This window comes from Lepisma saccharinum, chromosome 9 (genome assembly GCF_977018435.1).
Source record: "Lepisma saccharinum chromosome 9, izLepSacc3.1, whole genome shotgun sequence".
Taxonomy (NCBI): domain Eukaryota; kingdom Metazoa; phylum Arthropoda; class Insecta; order Zygentoma; family Lepismatidae; genus Lepisma; species Lepisma saccharinum.
In genome coordinates, this window is record NC_139237.1 from 68,163,203 (window position 1) to 68,184,232 (window position 21,030).

A 21,030-nucleotide genomic window follows, 5' to 3' on the forward strand; every position below is an offset into this window, starting at 1 on the left:
ATGAATAATATATCTCACAGCACTTGTTACGGTTGTTTTTAGTTCTTATTGGTGTCTGTCTTAACATACTTCCTTTGTTGTTGTTATCATTTATTATTTTAATTATTTATTTAAATCTAATTTCTTATTGTTGTTTATAAAAAAAAATTAGCCCCTCCGGTTGCGTAGTAGTAACGTCGTCGCCTTGAAATCAAGGGGTCCCGGGTTCGATACCGATGGAGGCACATTGCGAGTGTTACGGGTCTCACTTTAAACTATAAGTACAGTTCCGATTACCCCGTCTGTGCATAAAATGCACTAAAACAGCAGTTGTAGTTATATTCTAAAATTTAGTTTTATAGCAATAAACTCTTTTTTCCTCTTCTTTCTTCGTGTTGTAGAAATTATCGATAGAAATAATATATACATAATATTACGCAGAAAACCACTCGAGAGTTTTTATCATGCGTTTTGTAATTGCTTACAAGAAACATACGTATAAATGTGTTGAATCGATGCTTGAAATTTAATGTCTTAATTCTTTGCGTAACAACTGTAGTGTTTGTATATGTTTTCACGTTTACATAGTGCAAGGTAATCTGGGATGGTAATCTTTTCGAGCAAGATTCTACAGCGCGATTTGAAAGGGAGGCGATGCTTTTATTAAGTGACGAAAGTTGTATAATTAAAATGAAACGCCGGATTAAAAGTTTACAACTGAAGTGCTGTAATTTATTTTCATTAAAATACATTTTTCAAGGCATAAACGTCGATCAAGGAAAAAAAACTAATTTAATCTGTAGGTTTTTAAGGACAACTTTATTGTTATATGTAGTTTATATATGGATATGTAGTTTAACAATATACTTTAGGGCCTACTTTTTTATGTTTATTTCATACTTTTGAAGTATGTTTTCGGCGCCTAAATCTCCACTTTTTTCGAGCCTAAAATTTCGAGTTCTAGCGGACAAAGTACATGTTGCATTATCCTAGAGTGTGATTGCACGATTGCTTGAAGTTCTGTTGATGTCGAGGTGAGAAAGTTGTTCCCAGGAGAAGCAACTAACTAGTTCACGTTTTGCATTGCAGATACTCCCGCTCGGAGATCGAGGCGAAGGTGGCCGCGTACCGGATGATGCTGATGGCAAGCGACGGCAGCAAAGCAGTGCCAGTCCCCAGGGACGACTTTGGCCGCGTAGCGTGAGTACCTTCACACTCATTCTAAATGTGTGTTTCTAAGTCTGTATGTATGTATGTATGTGTGTGTGTATAGTTACCGGCCATAAAAACGGGACACCTAGATCCTGAAATACAATTTCAACTTCGGAATTTTTATGAGCTTCCTACTGCATATGCAATAATCACATTTTCAGTATTAAACCATCACACCTTTGGGCAATGCATATATTTTTTTCCAATGGAATAGCTTTACATTATGAACTTGTAAACGTTACATTTTTGGAACTCGGAAAATTTTAACAACTTGCCCCACAGTGGGGCAAGTTGTTACAGTATCGGAGCACGTTGTTACAACAAAGTATTATACAGTAATAACATACAGGTAGTGGACAAAATAATGGAAACTCAAGTCAGAAGTGAGACATATTTTCAATGTGTCTGGTAATACTGAGCACGGCGGAGATCAACCTTCTCTTGTTTGTTGCAGGTAGTATGGACTCGGCACTGACAGTAGAGTGAGGCAGTGTGGTAGTGCACCTTGTTCAGGTGTAGTGAGTGACCAGTATAGCCGACCTGACGGAGTTTGAAAGAGGTCGAATTGTTGGTTCCCGTTTCACTGGAGCATCTGTGAGCAAAACAGCGAAGTTATGCGGTGTAACACGAGGCACGGTCTCGAAAGTCATGACCGCATACACAGTGCACGGTGAAACAGGGTCTGCTAAGCACAATTGTGGTTGAAAGACGAAGCCGCAGGAAATGGAATGGACCGCCGGGCCTTGAAGCGTATTGTGACGTTGCAGAAGAAAACAATGGCCTCCAAAGTGACTACGGAACTTAATCAGCACCTAAACACCCCGTGCCATGCAAAACAGTGAGGCGGGAACTGCATCAAATGGGTATCCATGGGCGTGTTGCTATTGCCAAGTCCCTAATAACTGAGACGAGTGCTCGAAGGTGACGTGCATGATGCAATGACCACAAAACTTGGACGTTGGAGGACTGGAAACATGTCATTTGGTCAGACTAGTCAACCTTTATCCTCTTTCCCACTACTGGACGCGTGTTTGTATGGCGAACACCCTCGGCAGCATACGATGTGGACTGTCACCGCCCGACTGTCAAACATGGTGGCGGCTCTATTTTAGTCTGGGGCATTATATCATGGTATTCGGCAGCCCCCTTGTCACATTACACAGTCGGGTCTCATAAGCAGTGTATAGAGAACTCTTGGATAACCAGATCCACCTAATGGTGCAAACCTTATTTTCAAATCGGAATGCCATCTTCCAGGATGATAATGCCCCCATTCATACTGCTGGCACTGTTCAACAGTGGTTTCCAGAGCATCCTGATGAGGTTCAACATCTTCCCTGGCCCACCCAGTCCCCAGACCTGAATATCATCTAGCCTCTGTGGGGTGTTTTGGAATCCAGGGTTCGGCGTCGATTTCCACCTCCTTCGTCTCTACCTGAGCTGGAGGCTGTGCTGCATGAAGAATGGCTTCAAATTCCACTCACCACCATTCAGGACTTGTATCGGTCTATTCCGTCCCGAATCCAAGTTGTATTGCATGCTATAGGTAGCCCAACACCGTATTAATACATGATGTTCCGACTTCCACAGGTGTTTCCATTATTTTGTCCCATACCTGTACATATAACAATAAAGATTAAGAGAGATGCAAAATTATATAACGCCCACAAACATATTATCCACTTGTTACTTTTTCCCTTGCAACTTTTTGCGGATTGGAGAAACAAAAATAAAACAAAACCAATGAGATTTCAATTTCTGTACTGTACACTGTACCCAGTCTTCCCCCTTTTTACTTTCAGAAAACGGATGAAATCAAATAATACACAAACAGTCTTCATCTTCACTGAATTCATTTCATGCTGTACTTGTCTTATCCTCTTGTTTAGTTTACAATGTAACAAGATGCCCCGTACACGATGTAACAACTAGCCCCGCGCGACGCCATTACTTTCAATGTAGTCCTGTCCTTGGACGAAGAAAAGAAAGTGAGCGGTAACTGCGTGAAATCAACGTTAATAATTAGTGATTCAAACATAAAAAATAACGGAAATTTACCCTCACTTCTTCATGTAAAAATCACAACCGGAACGAAACCGTCAATAATCACTTTCAAACCAAAAAAGTGAAACACACTCGTAACGTCCACTCACGTGCCACCACTAGCGCCAAACTACAAACCGGGACGCCTTTGTCGAATAAGTCACGTGCTCTATGACCCCTAGCGGAAGTCACCGAAAACTCTATGTAACAACTTGCCCCTTGTAACAACTGGCCCCAGTCTCCCCTACTCATTTCCCTGCAAAGAGTTGTGTAACAGTTGGTCTGAAAAGTTCGTAGGCTAACATAGTAAAAAATATTTTTTTTGACAAAATTCGATTTTATTATTCAATGTAGTTGCCTTCGAGGGCGATACAACGATTATAGCGGTCATACAATTTTTCGATGCCATTTTTATAGTACGATTTCTAGCCTCAAAATAGGCCTCAGTTTCGGCGATTACCTCTTCATCAGTGCTAAATTTCTTTCCAGCGAGCATTCTTTTAAGGTCTGCAAACAGGAAAAAGTCACTGGGGGCCAGATCTGGATAATATGGTGGATGGGGAAGCAATTTTATTACGGTTGAATATCGCTAAACATTGCTCCGAATCATCAAAACGTTGTTGCTTTTGATCGATTGTGAGCACGCGCGGCACCCATTTTGCACACAGCTTTCGCATGTTCAAATATTCATGCACAACATGTCCAACACGTTCCTTTGATATTTTTAAAGTCTCAGCTATCTCGATCAACTTCACTTTACGATCATTTAAAATTATTTTGTGGACTCTTTTGATGTTTTCGTCGGTAACAGCCTCTTTGGGGCGTCCACTGCGTGCATCGTCTTCGATGCTCATTTCGCCTCGTTTAAATTTAGCAAAGCACTTCTCAACGGTTGATTTTCCTGGTGCAGAGTCCGAATAATGTTTATCAAGCCAAGCCTTGGCTTCAACAGTATTTTTTTTCGCCAAAAAGCAATGCTTTATTAACACACGAAATTCTTTTTTATCCATTTTTTCACAATAACAAAAGCTGCTTCACTCACAATGCTATATCTCAACGAACTAATTATCCGGCAGCTGTGAAATTTATACACGTATCTTTTGAAGGTTAGTACTAAGTAAAAATCACATGGATTTAATTCTAGTAACGCCATCTATGAGTCAGCCTACGAACTTTTCAGCCCAACTGTTATGTTGTGTAACTCTACGGCGATGGTAAAAGTTGCTATTAAAATTCAATTATCGCCGTAGAGTTAGGCAACACTCATAACGCCTTGCAGGGAAGCTAGTATTTCAGGATTTAGTTATCCCATTTTTTATTGCCTGTGACTGTACATATTATTTCGTCGTGAATTTGCCATTTATACCTTAAGGATTGTAGTAAATTACTTACTTTTTATTTATTTTTTATTTTTTGTTATTTCGCGTTGCCATTGGCTAATCGCGACGATGAAGGTGAATGATGATATAATGAAATTGATGGACACTAACAAAGAACACCCATGTCCAGGCCGGGATTCGATCATGAGACCATCAATTACTTACATATTCATGTTCTACAATACAGGGTGATTATAAAGTTTCGATCCATTTCTGTGATTCCAAATGACCACCCTGCACGTCCACAATGCTAGAAAAGGTGTTTCGTGCAGCGGTGCGTCTCTGGAAGTTTTGTGTGGACGGGCAGGTGGTCATTTGAAATAAGTCTCAGTGCAACCTGTGATGGATTATGTGTTACTCTGAGATTGGGTTTACATTATCTGTAGAAGCTTTGATAGATTATGTGTTACTAAGTGTTAGGTTTTTCATTCTCATTATTGGTTTGATTCTAATATCTGTTTTTCACAGAAATTGATCGAAACTTTATAATCACCCTAACAAAGAACACCCATGTCCAGGCCGGGATTCGATCATGAGACCATCAATTACTTACATATTCATATAGTACATATAGTCTCTCCCAGGAGTCTGTGGTTGAAGCGAACGAAGACCCAAGTCCTCTGCTCAAGTAGGGCTTGACCAATAAACTCGTGAAAAGGGGCAACGCGACCGAACTGCTTCGCTACGTCCACTCGCTTTCTCCTATTGTCTACCGTTATGCGCGGCGTTGCTCCACAGATTCCTGGTACGGAGCATATGTAATTATTACTCTTATTTCTTCGATTTGTTTTTGTTATAAAGCAGCGTGGTGCTGGTCACACCACATGAGTAGGAGAATTCATGGAACCCTACCTCCACCCCAGCCACTTTTCTATTTATATTCTCGTTCTTTAACGTCGCACTCCTGTTACTTCTGCTTACTCGCGACGAAGAGGATGAATTGTAAGATTTGATTAAATCTATGAAGGAGCACTCACAAACAAAACACCCATGCCACGACTCGAACCCGAGGACTTCGGTGGCGAGATCGACAGTCGATCACTTAACGTGATCCGGTGTTGCCGCCAAAGAATCAAAGTTAGTGTTGATGTAGAACTGGGTCTCCTCCTCCAGATGGGTCAAAGAGTGATGTATTTAAGTTTCGATCTGTTCATAATATGGTAATTGCTCCTGTTAATACTGGCAGGGATAATGATAGTAGTACGGCTGAAATAATTACTGATCATTAGGGCTCGGATAGTTATGCACTTTAAAAACCAGTTTAATTTATAAATGCTGTACGTTACAAACTATGAAATAGTACATGCCAGGCAATGAATATGCATTATTCTGAATTCTCATTCGCTACACAGATTTTTTCAGCGTTAAATGAAAATACAATAATTTACAGATCAAGATCATGATTACATTTGATAACAACATGATGTCTCAAATTTTCGAACTTGAAACTCCTTCTGTTTTCAGGTAGAATAACAAAAATTAAACACACTCCTTTGGCACATTACCTCACCCGAGGAATCCAGGGAAAAGGAAAGATGGAAGACAGAGAAAAGAAAAGAGAAGATAGGCGAGAAGAAAAATAAATACTATGCTCGGTATTGGTTGTGGGTACAAAAATATGCACATCAACTTATTTTCATACAAATATGCATTTGCGTATGCAATATGCATAATTAAATTATCCGAGTCCTACTGATCATACTAATAATGGTACTTGTTTTAAAAGAGTTTGAAGGAAAGGCAATAAAGATACCTAAATCATAAATTATCCGGAAAAATTATTTACGTACGAAGAAACTTGCGGTCAAACTGGCAATTAGGCGTACCGCTGTCCGCCCTGTTTGTTCAACAATCGGCAACCTTAGAATCCTTTCTTTACGAAGCGACCAGCAGGAAACAGGATTTCGTCAAAATAACCGCCCTAAGCTGTTATTGGGGCCGGGAGATAGCGTGGCCGGGCTATAGTTTAGTTTAAAGATTCGCTCTATCGAGCACCCAAATAGAACAATACCCAGAAAATGAACACCGTACTAACTACATTATTTAAATAAGAGGGTGACGATGTCTGGTGCACTGAAGCGACCACTATGCGAAATCAGCGCGATTACAAAAATTATCTCGATCACACATCTGGCGCAAGTATCTACAGCTCAAAAATTAATTGAGGCCGGGTCTCCGCAGAGACTCCCAACTCCCCCCCCCCCCCAATTTCCGTTCTCCTTCACGTAAGAGGATAAAAGAAAATTGAGGAACGTGGAAACGGAGTCTTGGTAAAATACGCCTTCTTTTTGGCAGCGAGGGGAAATGCACGTCTCTTCCCAGTTGCTCATTGTGCCATTTTTCACCGCCTGGCAGCCATTATGGAAGTTGGAAATCCTTTCTAATATTAAGGTCGGAAGGGGGTGAGGAGGGGGTTGGAGGTCACGTTATGCATCAATGCATATTCGCCGCTCGTCTCCGGCCTTTTTGACGTCAGGAAATGCAATAAACGGGATGGAAGAGAACGTGGAAACACCGTGATCTACGGTGCCGGAGTATTTTTTTCTTAAGTACCAGCCGTGCTTTCGTCGAGAGTAATGGGCGTTTCGGACGGAGAGGTTCCTTAATAAGTTTTGCCGCATGACCTACTTCCTGGAATTAAGGGTTTCTTATTGAAAATTGAATGTGTTCTTTAATGTCGAGGGAGCCGAGCATAAGGTTGACGTGAGGTATTGTCAGCTCTTGAGACTTTGCCTCGCAGTGGTCTGATTGTCAGTTATTCAATCCGTTTCCAATCCAATCATAATCCTGGGATGACGGGTTCGATCTGTGGTAAAGTATGGATGATATCGAGGCGAGACTTGGAGATGTCTCGAATTATAATCGCCTTGATTGATGATCGATTTGGTCTATTTTACTTCGCTTTTCTGCCACATTTGGCTAATCGCAACGATAAAGATGAGTGATGATGTGATGAAATTGATGAAGCAAATTGGGAGCACATTAATATTTGTCAATGTCTTTGAAGCAGTACACAATTATCGTTAGAGTATCATAATTCACGATCTGATACATGAAAATATCCCTTCGAACGTGTGTCAATTCATTTATTTGTTTATTTTTTTATAAATTCCATATGCAGAACAATGTAGCCACTATACACTGCTATTACAAATAATGTTACCATGCTCTTGTTTAATAGAAGGGGATTTAAAAAAAAGAGACACGTTCGAAGGGATATTTTCATGTATAAGATCGTGAATTATGATACTCTAACGATAATTGTGTACTGCTTCAAAGACATTGACAAATATTAATGAAATAACTATTTATATTTATGGCAATTCAGAACATACTAATTTTACCCCTTTTCCCACTGGAGTTCAATGCAAGGATACCTCCGCAAATATCGAATGAAAAGTTCTCATCATGTGCAATTCTCCATTAAATGTTTTCGCCGAGTCGCACTACCTGCGTTTTCTTTGTTACAAACAAGTATCATTTGCACATTACATGTAGGAGAAGAGTTGCATCTACATTTCACATTGGTCAGCTCCTTCTACTTACTTTCATGAGCGAAAGCTTGTAGGGTAGTGTTTACCGTTCAGGACTGTCAATCTGATGGTCGTAGGTTCAAACCCTTCCGGTGGCAGAAAATTTTCGTAAGTTTTAGACCTATCCCATTGTGTTCATTGTTCACCCGTGTGAAACGAAATGATTCAGTTTGGAATTAACGATGGGGGGAGGGGAAATATTAAATTACAAAATCTCCATTTCAACGAACCGAGAATTGGACAAAAATTGGATAATTCTTATAAATACAGTATTAAATTTACATTCATGTTTTTAATGGTATAATCGCAGGTAAAATCAAAGATCTTACATGGAAGATTTAACCTTGCTCTGAACTAAGCCAAAAGGCATTTCGCACCGATCTAATACATTCTCCAATACATTTCAAAGTGTTGTTGAATGTTTCATGTTGATAATTTGACCAATGCATCAATTCTTGACGCTGAGACGATATTTTCTGCAACTAACTCTTCTCTTCAGTCCCTTCTGTTCTTCTCTTCTCCTTCTCCTTCTTCTCTCCCCTCCTTCTGCTCTGCTTTTATCTCATATCGCCTTCCCTACTTTTCTCTCATCTTATCTCCATCCTACTCATCTCCACTCCTCGTATCTCCTTTCCTGTCTTAGATTTCCGACTCCACTGCACTCTTCTCCTCTTCTTTTCGTTCTTCTCTTTTTCTCTCCTTGACTTTACTCTCCACTCCCCTCTTCTCGTTTCCTCTTCTCTCATCTCGTTTTCCTTCTCTTTTCTCTTCTTTGCTCCATTTTCCTCATCTCTCCTAGAATCTTTTTCTATTCTGCTCACTACATCTCCTCTCCTCGTCTATCCTCCCTTTATTCTCACCTCTACTTTTCCTCTTCTCCGCTTCCTCCTCTCCTTTTTCACCTTTCGATTTCTCTCACATCTTTTCCTTTCTGTAGACTCATCAGCGATGAAATATTAGAAAACCTATTTTTTTCTTTGAGAAAGAATTTTGTCGCTTGCGATATAATAGTGATATTTTTAATAATTTTATATAATAATACTTGTTTTCATTTCTTTCGCGTATTTTACAAATATCTATTGTGCATGTGGCAACCCTGAAATTGAGCCTAACTCTACATGCAACCCACCAACGCCTGGTGTAAATTGGGTTGCCTAGTTTAAAATGTCGTTGTCCTAAAACTTTTGAGAGACACTGTACCATGACAAGCCGCACAAGGCTGCATTTGATTGGTGTCGCCTGTCGCTTCCCTAACTAATCTCCCTAAGTTACGGAATTCTTGTCAGGAGCTCCCACGATGTTCGTAAGTATTTTACACCGTAAATTTATCCTTTGACGCAGTAAATACGCATTTTAGAAGTCACTTGTCTTCCTCAATGAATATATTTAAAGAGAAGAAGGGGAAGGTATGAAACACGGTTACTTCATCTTCATAATAATAGCGAAATTTGTAAATACGGTTTTGGAAATTGTTTCACTGCAAGCCACCTTTTAATCGGACCGCGTTGACTGATACAGCAGAACCACATTTCCATTTCGCTTTGGAATAAATATAATTGTGTATGATTGCTTATGCCGCTAGGTGAATAATTAGTCAGCTTCAGAGTAAATTTGATTAATAACAATATTGCAGCTATATGTAGTTCCAAGCCACAGCACAGCTCTAAAATGGGTATAATTATTATTACCACCAACATAAATAAAATAACTTCCATTCCGTTTTACGTGAACTACACAAATTTATTTTTATCCCCATTGATTTTTTCAACAACTCTGCTTACGAACGAAACATCATACTGTTTCATTTTTTTTTTCACACCCTGAATTACATTTTGCAGACAAAGGAGCCTCTGCTGTTTGGAGTCACAGCCAGCATTATCCTTTGAGGTGTGTGCTGTCCATGGATGTTTGTCATTGTTCCATCATCCATTTAATTATATCACCATACATTTTCATCTTCGCAATTAGTCAAAAGTGGTAGCATAGCGAGGTACAAAATTAAATCAACAATATTTTCGTCACATAAGAATTGACAGTTCATCGTAATTTGAAGTCAGTCACAATGAATATATATACACACCGTATTTTACAGTAAGTAAGGAAATTTACTGGCTATACGTTTATGTATCAGATCATTATTCACTAAAAGTCAACAAATATTTTGCATTGGTCCGATGTCTGTTGATGGTCAATAGTGTTGCCCACGGGACGAGACGGGACAGGCTTTTAAAAATTCGAGACGAGACGAGATTGACCATGTGTCATAAGACAAACGAATATTTTCGAGACGAGACAGCATTTCCACGAGACTCCACGAGACGAGACAGGCCAAAGTCTCGTCTCGTGGTGGTCAATTAAGCTTTTAGACACCTAAATAGTAAAAATGAACGTTATGTGATCCTTAAATTTATTACCATTCTCACGAAGCGACTGTCATGCATGCTCACGATTTATTTTGTAAAGCTTCGGACTGTTCGAGTATCGAGCCTGACAGGGATAATGAAGCGCACATTAATTGCAGTTGGTAAGGGAATGACGAAATGTGTGGAACAAGTGAATTAATGGTCATGATATGCATCTTCTCAAATGAAATGCAGTGGTATTTTTATTGCCATCAATGCAAATCATCTCGTGCTGTAATTTTTTAGATAAAGACAATTGGGACTACAATTACTTCGGTAGCAACTCTTACATTCGTAAGAACCTCGGAGTCAAGGACCAAACCCTAAGCAATCATCGTCTTGGACGACCAGCTTAACGACGACAGACCTAATCGTCATAGCTACCATCAGACCGAAACGAAGCTCTTATAACTATAGTTTCGTTTCGGACGCGTTTATTACAATGGATTGAATGCATTACTAAGCGACTGTCTCTTTGGGAGCTCGTTAGCTAGCCCTTCTTCAAGAGCCTCCATTGGATAATGGCCTCTGCAATACAGGGGCGTCAATTGTAATCGTCTTTGAAAGAGCGCAGCATTTAATTGATCAGTTTTCATCCCGTCAGGTTGTTAGCGACATTCAACCTGCGTGGAGTTACGATGTATTATTAAACCTGCTGCTAAGCAAATTAAGCTTGCAGCGGCTAGTAGATGTAGGTTTCGTTATTCGCCTCTTGTGGTCTTCATAGTGGGTCGTATTAATATAATTCAGAACGTGCTCATGAGCGGGTGCTCAAGGGATGATCGCATGCTCCCTTTTCGTATGAGTAGAACCCTCCCTATCTTATTTTTATGTAGCGAACTATCATACATATCAGCATTTATGACCTGGCGACATTAGTGCACTGTATAAATAAGCAGCTGCTCAATTTCTGAGAACGTAGGTTTTTTTTATTCACCTCAAAATGTGAGCACGTTCTCTACGCTCAACTAGGAACCAGGTGCTCAAGATCCTCAGTTTTATTACGAGACTGTTTCGTGTTTTGAAACTGGAAGTAGTATAAAAGGAAAGTAAAAAACAGGAGATCGAAATTGCATAATATAACTTGAAGTGCATGGCTGCGAATATTGACTTTAGAACTAACAATGGCGGCACCTATAAATAATATTTTGGGAAGCGTCAATATTGGCATAAAACTTTCTCTCTACCACACACATAGAAAGAAACAGAGATAAACATCCGTACTTATTTTGGAGGGTATTCAGAACGCGATGAAAGATTTGAACGATGTCCACATCGTTTTATAGGTGAAGTTACCGATACATCTGCAGATGATCTGTCAGTGAGTTTAAGATTCTGTCATTTTGTTGTAGTTAAAGATGTTACTCATTTATACTGTTGTTTTCAAATCAGTTTTAAAATGCAGTTTTTAATATTACGTTATGTGCATTTAATATCAATATCTTGAGAATTTATGAGAAGTATAGCTTCTAAGAGTTGGCAATATCCGCAAAGAGCAAACGAATAGAAAGCTTAAGTTGATTCGTGTACTAAGTATTCTTGCGGAATTATCAAGCGCAGAATATCAATACCGACGACAGAATATTTGCAAAATTGCACTGACGTGGCATTCCTTTCATGAATGTCTTACAACTTCTTCTGTAAGCATGTTGCAACTTATGCTTCGATTTTTGCCAGTTATAATTTGTTCACAACTTGCATGCCAGGTTTTAAACGTCTGTTCAACTCGTGAATGCGAAGTGCTTTGGAAACATAAACCACCATATATGTGTGTGTGTGTGTGTGTGTGTATGTATGTGCACGTTATGATTGAACCAACGTATGCGTGCATGTTCTGATATATCGTGGAAAGTTTATTTGAAACTTTTTATTTTCTTTTTTGTCATTTGACATCTAATGAGCCAGTCTCCGTAGCTGAATGGTCAGGGTAGCCGCTACGAAGCTAGAGGTTCCAGTTCGAACCCTGGCTAAGGCTTGGACATAGTATCATTGTGTTTGTCTCACCCATCCGTTTCGTCAGTTCATCATTCATGCACACTGTCGCGATTAACCCAAAGGGTAGAGAAGCGGAGTAAGGAAACCTAAAAAAGATAGAATGAAAGAGACATAATGTACCATATCTAAGAGAAAGTTGGTGGCTAGTGGCCAATTTGCTTACAAAACGTAACTGTACACCGTACAGGGGTAAACAAAACTAAAAATAATTCAGGCGCCAGCCCCCTCTTCTCAGCAGGCAGCCAACACTCTTTTTTTTTTAATATTTTTATTATGATTATTATTATTATTATTTAATTTTTTTTGTTTGCAAATATCTGCTAAGAAACCCATGAATCCAACTAAGATATAAAGCTACACATGTTGAAATGTGATCTTAAACCATTTAATGTATTAATTAATACAAGATTGGATTAAAAGTAATTAGGCCTCCTTTAAAAGGCTCAACAAGTAACGGCATGAATAACTATGCAGTACATTCTAATGTATGGCCGACTCTAGCAAATCCCTGTGTAAAATTCCGCTAGCAACAGTGCAAAAATTTATAATGGCATGTTTATTCTGATTTAATAATGCACGTGATACAGAGAGCTTTAAAAAAATTATAATGTATTCGTTACTTTTTTAAAAAAAAACCAATGGAAATTCCCATAAGCGAACCCAAAATATTTAAAAAAATCAGGCGCCATGGCGACCGGACGCTCTGTATTTTTTATTTACATTTACATATACATACATACACACACACACACACACACACACACACACACATATATACGTATATACCGTGCGTTCATTTCGATCTGCAGCCGAGAGATCGGGAGAAGCGTGGCGTGCGGCGCTGACGGAGATGCCGACATTTGCGGCCTGTAATGCCCGCTTATTTTTATAGACATATGCAGACATTTATATAAATATTGCAAAACGATCACTAACCTGTGTTATAACACGCAAAAGTTCTTCTGTAATTCATCCAAGTTCTGCTCTTATATAAAAAAATACGCTTTAGAAACGATGTTAAGAGCCACAGATAATAAAATATTTTAATCATAGTTTTGACCAGTAACGTCCTGCTTAAGTTTATATCCTTGAAAGAGTTTTGTGCCGATGGGGATCGTTTGGAGGTTTTGAATGTGCAACACTGTATCAAGATTACGCTGTAGAAGAAACCGTTAAAAGTCAATAGTGTTCGTGAGCTTCCTTGCAATCCGAAATCTCTGATCTCGAGTTTTTTGTTCCTTCGCGACTAGATGAAGACAGAGTTGTAAATATAGTGGCGAGCAATGTAAACCAAGAGCGTGTTAATTTCGTACTGTGCGCAAGAGTGTTATTCTTGGTTACTTGCAGTTACTTGTTTGTGTTATTGCATTGTGTATGTGTGTTGTGTCAGTGAGACGATTGGAATGCCAGCCGCAAGGTTCACGTTAGAACAAAGATTTTTTTATGTATGACACGTACCTACGTGAAAACAAACTCGTGTCGAGACGTGTGTAGGCAATTTGTACAGAAATTCCCAGGCGTTTCACCTCCACATAGAGATACGGTTAGACATCTTATCCTTAAATTACGAGAAACTGTATCGTTAAATTTTAAAACACCTAAGCAAAATCGACGGATTATAACCGAAGCAAAACTCGATGATATTGGTGCAGCGTTAGAACGTTCTCCAAACAAACCTCTACGCCGTGTTTCACAAGAGGTGGGCGTGTCAAAATCATCGGCACATACAGCCACTAAGCTACTATTAAAATCGTACTCTTATAACACAGGTTAGTGCTCATTTTGCAATATTTATATAAATGTCTGCATATGTCCATAAAAATAAGCGGGCATTACAGGCCGCAAATGTCGGCATCTCCGTCAGTGCCGCCCGCCACGCTTCTCCCGATCTCTCGGCTGCAGATCGAAATGGACGCACGGTATATATACATACATACACCCCAGACACCTACAAAGCCAAAAATCAGTTGTAAAATTGGCACAAATTGTTAAAAGTCCATTTTAGGCTCGGCTGGACCTTTGGTCGACGCCAGGGCTGTTTTTTTTAAAATATCCCCTTCTTTCGAAAAACCGATGTAATCAGTGTGGTATTTAAGAAATTTCCAGAGAGGGGGAAATTCTAATGACTGTCTAGGGACATGAGGTAATGATTTTACGCCATATAACATTCCCCCCCATCGATAAAATTTATCAAGCAGAGGGGATGACACAAGTACCCAGAGGGGAAAAATCCCCCATCCCCCTACAAATACCACCCTGGATATAATATTCAAAAATCTGAAAAATTAAATGTGCTTTGAATTTCTTGTAGAGTATTCACGTGAATCCGTTACCTCCTCCTTCTTAGTTTCGTTGTTCCTCCTCCCAATAGACCCAAGCATCCTTTGCGACAAGGATAATTTTTAACCCCCCCCCCATCCCCCAGACAAGAAGTTTTTTTTCGCACACTGGCCGTAACACATGAAAACCATTGCAATAATGTTCGCTAAATACGTCCCAACATACCAAAGAGCACGATCATAAAGTTGCATTATGTTTTCTGGCCTAACCGCGTTCTGTCGCTGTAATTTGTCTTGTTTTCTAAAGCACTCTTCTCACCTGCGTTCGTCCTTTGTGCAGCGTAGGGCACCATTTTGTCGGTGAGATCAATAACTGTCTTACTCGGTTTTAGCCCTGGCGTGCTGTGGCCACATGGGATTTGGCTGCACGAATAAACTCCTTGCCTGACCCCCCGACCAATGCTCGGTCCCGGTTGCATGCGGCCTTCGGTGTGAAGGATCCATCCCAGGGGGTGTGCACGGAGAAACAGGTATTGCCACTTGCGAGCCTTTGATAACGACCTGGAGATGATCATTTACGTGCTTCGCGTTTATTGTTTTGAGTCAATAGCACAAACAGGTAATCTAATTTCACTCATAAGCATCGTAATTGCCCAGATCCGGATGGTAGGTTCCCCAAAATAACTTTTTTTTTTTACAAATTTATGCCGACCTCCGTGGCGGAGTGTTTAACACACTACGACGCCAGGAGTCCCGGGTTCGAGTCCAGGACTGGACTTTCTTTGTGAGAGTCTCTTCATCAATTTCATCATATCATCCTCATCTTCGCGATTAGCCAAAATGGCAGAAAGGCGAAGTAAAATGAAACAATCAATACATATTTGTACAAAGACAAGGATTTTTCCAAGAATTTTCAATTTGGACATTGTGGATGTTTTTAGTGCGAAATAGACAATATTTTAGACCTTGGTCGCTTAAACTGCGTTAGATCAGAAAAGAATTTCTTGTAAAATCCAAAGAACTAGGTTATGATTTTATGTTCTATTCAATTCAAAGAATCAGTGGGTCCACAGTTTTCAAAGTACAAACCATTAGAGTTTGTAGTGAGAGGTCACAACATGACTTACACCCTAACTTTTGGGTGTAAGTGTTAATAATGTAATTCATTAACTATGCATTTCAGTACAGTAACTATGAAATATTTGAAAAAATAATGAAATGCTAGATATTCCCTCATCTGCTGCACCGAGTAAAGAGTCTTCCGAAAGATGTTATAATAATAATACATTTGGAATGAAATTGGTTATATCTATTAGTTTCAAATAGTTAATATTGCATTTATGCAATTATAATTATTATAATAATAACAATTATAACTATGATAATTGTAATTAATGTTATTTCTACTATTCGTGTTTTATCATTGACTTGCCCTCATTCCCACAAAAATATCTGGCGTGGCTACGCCTATGCCCGTGGGCCACACTTGACCCACTTAAATCTAATTTTATGCGGGTCGGCTTAGTACCTATAACATATAAATTTATTTTCAGTAATTGTCTTCAATGCAAGTAAAATTTGCGATACAGCTCACGAGTAACATATGCAAGGTCTGAGTTTGCCCTAAGTCTACTTCATGCTCAGACTAATCCAGTCCAGTCCAGTATATTATGGCGGGTTATGTGTGTGGATAGTCTCGGTTGTTCATACCTCGCCTCTTCTTCTGTTGTTAGGTATTTTATGTGCATGATCCCTGCCTGGTATTCGTGAATAGTTCTCTTTTGTGGGTGACGTGCAAGACAGTTATCAACAGCATTCAGTTCGCTGTACTAGATATTTAACACGACTGGATGTGCTTCGGGATTCCACAGATGCCTTGCCTCTTTGCATACCTATCGAAATTTCGCTTCGTTTATTTGTCGGGCGAGTTTGGACGAAACGGATACTACGTTTTTGATGTCGTGCATAACACGAATGCCGGTCGATGTTTCAAGCACGGATAATACACATGATACAACCGATAAAAATAAGTTTCGATATGCCCAAAGCCGGACATACATCTCCCACCGAATTGCAGGCATACATTAATATTTTTTTCGGTGATAGCTGTAATTACGAAGTTTACGACACGTGATTTGTAACGTACATTCCATCAACCGTCAAAATAACGTGCTGCGGTTCGAAGACTGATACGTGCAGCCTGCTCTCTCAGCGTGACTTCACGAGATATTTAAGGAGAGGGATTATTGTGTCTGAGCTCCTTGAAATACCTTCACCCCAGTTGTCCCGGGTTCGATTCCAGGCTTGGGCATGAGTGTTCTTTGTGAGTGTCCCTTCATCATTTTCATCGTATCATCATTCATCCTCATCTTCGCGATTAGCCAAAAGTGGCAGAAAAGCGTTGTAAAATAAATTAAATCAATCAATCAACCAAAATTATGGTTATCGTCATCTGTTAACCAATATCCTTATTTCGTAAAGTACTACCCATATCCGAGTTCCCAGTGATCCCACAAGAGACAGGGAGAAATCAAGGTTTAGTTTGTACTTGTTGAGATTTGGGTGTGAAAATTAATTCCACTGTTTCCTTGAACCAGTTTGTTAATTCTGTATTCTGTATGAAATTGATTTCTATATTTTTGTTCAAAAATAATTTTTATTAATTTATTTTGAACACTATTGGATGAACTTTTTTTATCTGGAATGGCAAGTTAGCTATTAGCAATCACAGAATGATCTGGTAAAATGTTTTAAAATAGCCTGAAAAACGTGCTAAACTGAGAACCCTGCTATTCAATTGAGAAGTAGGATATATTTATTGTTGTAAATGGGACATTACACCGCACTGAATAACGTTTTTAAATAAGGTTAAACAATGAAGAAACTGCGCAGACGTAAATTCTGAAGTCTGGCTTGCTGAGAAGCGGTGAGCACAGCACGCGTAGGGCTTTATTTAAATTCAGTGTCGTATCCATCGGTTAGTACCAGCGAGGCCTTTATCACGCATCGGATACCTTATCTCTTGAGATGAGTACTCACGGTCTGCCTTCCGAAGGTTCTAGGGTTCGAGTACCGCCTAGTTGCTTGTTGCTATAGTTGCTTGTTCAATTACCTAGTAATTGTGGGAGAGGGAGCATTATGCTGATTTTAGCTGGCTCTGATGGCTCTGTCCACTGAATGACAACCGAGGACGACGCAGAAAGAACCCACTTTCATCAGGAGCGTAACGAAAGTAGCTACGGCTTTCAGCCTTCATCCAGTTCGAACAAAGGAAATAGTATTAACCAATCTTCTCAAGGTATTAAGTTATAAATATATTCCCTTCTACACATCGAAAATCTAAATAACGTGGTAATTTACGGGAATTCTACACTGTTGGCCACCTTGTTTCTTGGTTACCTTCATTTTATGACGTACCCTCGTACATTGAGCAAGGCCACAAAAATATATACTCCACAGAAATACTTTCCATGTGAATAACTCAGGAAGTGGAAGAAGCTGAAACCCGTACACAGGGTTGCTGAATTAACATTACTTGATAACTAACCGCCCAGTCAGCCAAAACTATTCATCCATAAGGCAAACACTCCCGCCGTGCAATGCGGCGGTTGTTGATTACATACAAGGTCATCTTTTTCTCATTTCGTTGCTCTTGGTAGACTCTTGACAAATAATTCTTGACTTTGTAGGACCTCGTACCATTGCCCCGCATTTCGTCACTTGCATGTACCGACCTCCGTGGCGGAGTGGTTAGCACAACGCGCTACGACGCCCAGGGGTCACGGGTTCGAATTCAGGCCTCGACATGAGTGTTGATTTCTTCATCATTCATTCTCATCCTCGCAATTAGCCAAAAGTGACAGAGAAAATAAAGCAAATCAAGCAATCACTTGCTTGTAAGTCAGTGGTTCTCAAACTGTGGTACGAACACCCCCACGGGTACATGAACGACTTGAAGGAGATATGCGATCAGCTCGGAAGAGAAATGTGAGATACCCGCATGACAACATTTTTGCTGCAGGTGTGTAGAGCAGATTTCATTGTTTCAGACTCCATAGCTTTAACACCCAAACAGGAAAAATAAAGCTGATTTGTCACTGACACTCTTATCTTTGTTTCATATGTTTTGAAATAAAATTCTCGTTAAAGGATAGGCACGTGGAGGTAGTTATGCTACTGCGATACGGAAGGGCCAATGGTGGAAGCCGTATATGCGCGTTTAATTAAATTAGAGATGGAATTGGATTTTGATAATGCGCCCGTTGTCGACCACGTACGTTGACAACATGGTGTTTCACATTTCCTAAGTCACCTGTTATCATATTCTCTGCCCACTCAGAACATACAGGGCACCCGCACGAATTGTAACCGGCAAATCTCCATGGATCTCATTCGGTGTTATCCTTTATTAATGAACTTCATTATTATTAATAATAATAAAGCCAGACGAGGAATTAAAAATAAAGGTCTTCCCGATTTAATCGAAATATTTGGTAGCTTTAGTTACCTTTATCCAAATACAAATAAAAAAATTTGGATGTCGCAAATCCATATTGAAACGTCTCTGTATTAACTATTAACATAGAACAGAATGGAATTCATTGTCGCAAAATACCAGAAAAGAAAAATTCTGAAGTTATCAATTCGCAGTTTATGAAGCTTCGTTAATGGTTTGTAGGGGTCCCGGGTTCGAATCCTGGCCTGGGCATGGATGTTTGTGAGTGTCCATTCATCAATTTCATCATATCATCACTCATCCTCATCTTCGCAAATTAGCCAAAAAGTGGCACAAGAAGCGAAGTAAAATAAAGCAATGCAATCAATCAATCAATCATTAATGGTTTGTGGAACTCTGGTTTGCTCGACTTGAGATTTTAGGTCCATTTTTGTATTAGATAGGCTTAGAATAATAAACTCAGTACTATAGAAAACGAAATTCTGATAGAATATAGATTGTTAAATATAAATGTTACCATTTACAGTGTGCAATACGTATGAATTACTTATAAACTTCTTGCCTAAATGTATGTCGATAAGTCTATAGAAATTCTCACGTGTTACATGTGTTGTGCGTGTGTGAATATGTGTTTGTGTATTCCCATGTAATTTGTGCTAAATTATCTGGGCCTTAGTTTAAAGTGGGATCTAAACCAGTACGTACCTAGGATCAAACCCGGGACCCTTTGAGTAGAAGACGATGCCGTTGCCATTACGCCATCGGAGAAGCCCAATTGCGGTTTGCGAAACACTGGGTGTGTGTGTGAACAATATTTTTTTATCGTATTCGATGAAATTGCTATTTTAGATATGACTTTGCTGCAAAATCTGTCTGCCCAGAAATTGGTTATCTTTACGCAAGCAATATAAATTTTTGCATTCTTTTAACACTGTTCCATTTTTTGATCGCGCATCTAGCTAGAATAACCCGGTAACCTTGTAATGATGGTGGCATCATTTTTCTATGCGCGATTATGTGCAAAACGAAGCACATAATATTTGGAATAGTATTCGAGGCATGGTTTTGTACTTCAATTAGCGGAGCACACTAACCTTATTTGGTACAGGATCGACAAGCAAGCAATAAAAAGTGCTTGCAAATCGTGAATAACTATTTGATGATTAGGTTATTTTGTAGAATGGAAATTAAATTATATGTTTATTAACAAAGTAGTACTAATCGGCAAAGTTAACAAACTTGCCCCAGGCAATTTTTCGTATTCGGCCAAGACGAGGAAAACCTTGTGACCCTGTCGTTGAATTTCCAACGAACTAAGGGAGCGTGTTGACAAGAAGGGAAGAAGTGTGCAACGCGGGGGCACTCTGTCACAAGCGAACGAGAAGCGAGAGGGGGAAGAAAAGTAACTGTCCCTGTTTTTCGGAAGAGTTTTAAACTACATACATCTCTGAAACAATTTTAAAAATACTTTCAAATACTAGCAAATTGTACGTTTCGTTGATGCACAGTGATCGATTGTTTTTGTGTAATAACTTTCGTTGACATATTTTCCATTAATCTTTATGGTCACTTTTGCTAGAACTTGCCAATCCGTTCGCAAAATCCGTCAGTTGACGACCTTGTGTTTCTGTCAGCTGTCAGTGTTAGTGAAAAATACACCTGAAATTAAACTTTTCCTTCCCTTTTCCACAAAGTATATGGACTACGTTCGGGTACAACGTGCTGAACCTCATGTCCATGCAATTTTTATTC

The 21,030-nt window shown here is 39.5% G+C and overlaps 1 protein-coding gene across 5 annotated transcripts in view; it reads left to right on the forward strand.

Annotated features, from left to right (window-relative positions):
- The window catches only part of Srrm234 (Serine-arginine repetitive matrix 2/3/4), a 369,905-nt gene that overhangs the window by 254,092 nt on the left and 94,783 nt on the right, over positions 1-21,030 (forward strand). For all 5 annotated transcript variants that reach the window (XM_083128349.1, XM_083128350.1, XM_083128351.1 and 2 more), the window contains one exon: positions 1,069-1,179. In XM_083128349.1, the coding sequence (XP_082984475.1) occupies positions 1,069-1,179 (111 nt within the window). The remainder of the gene's footprint in view (positions 1-1,068; positions 1,180-21,030) is intronic.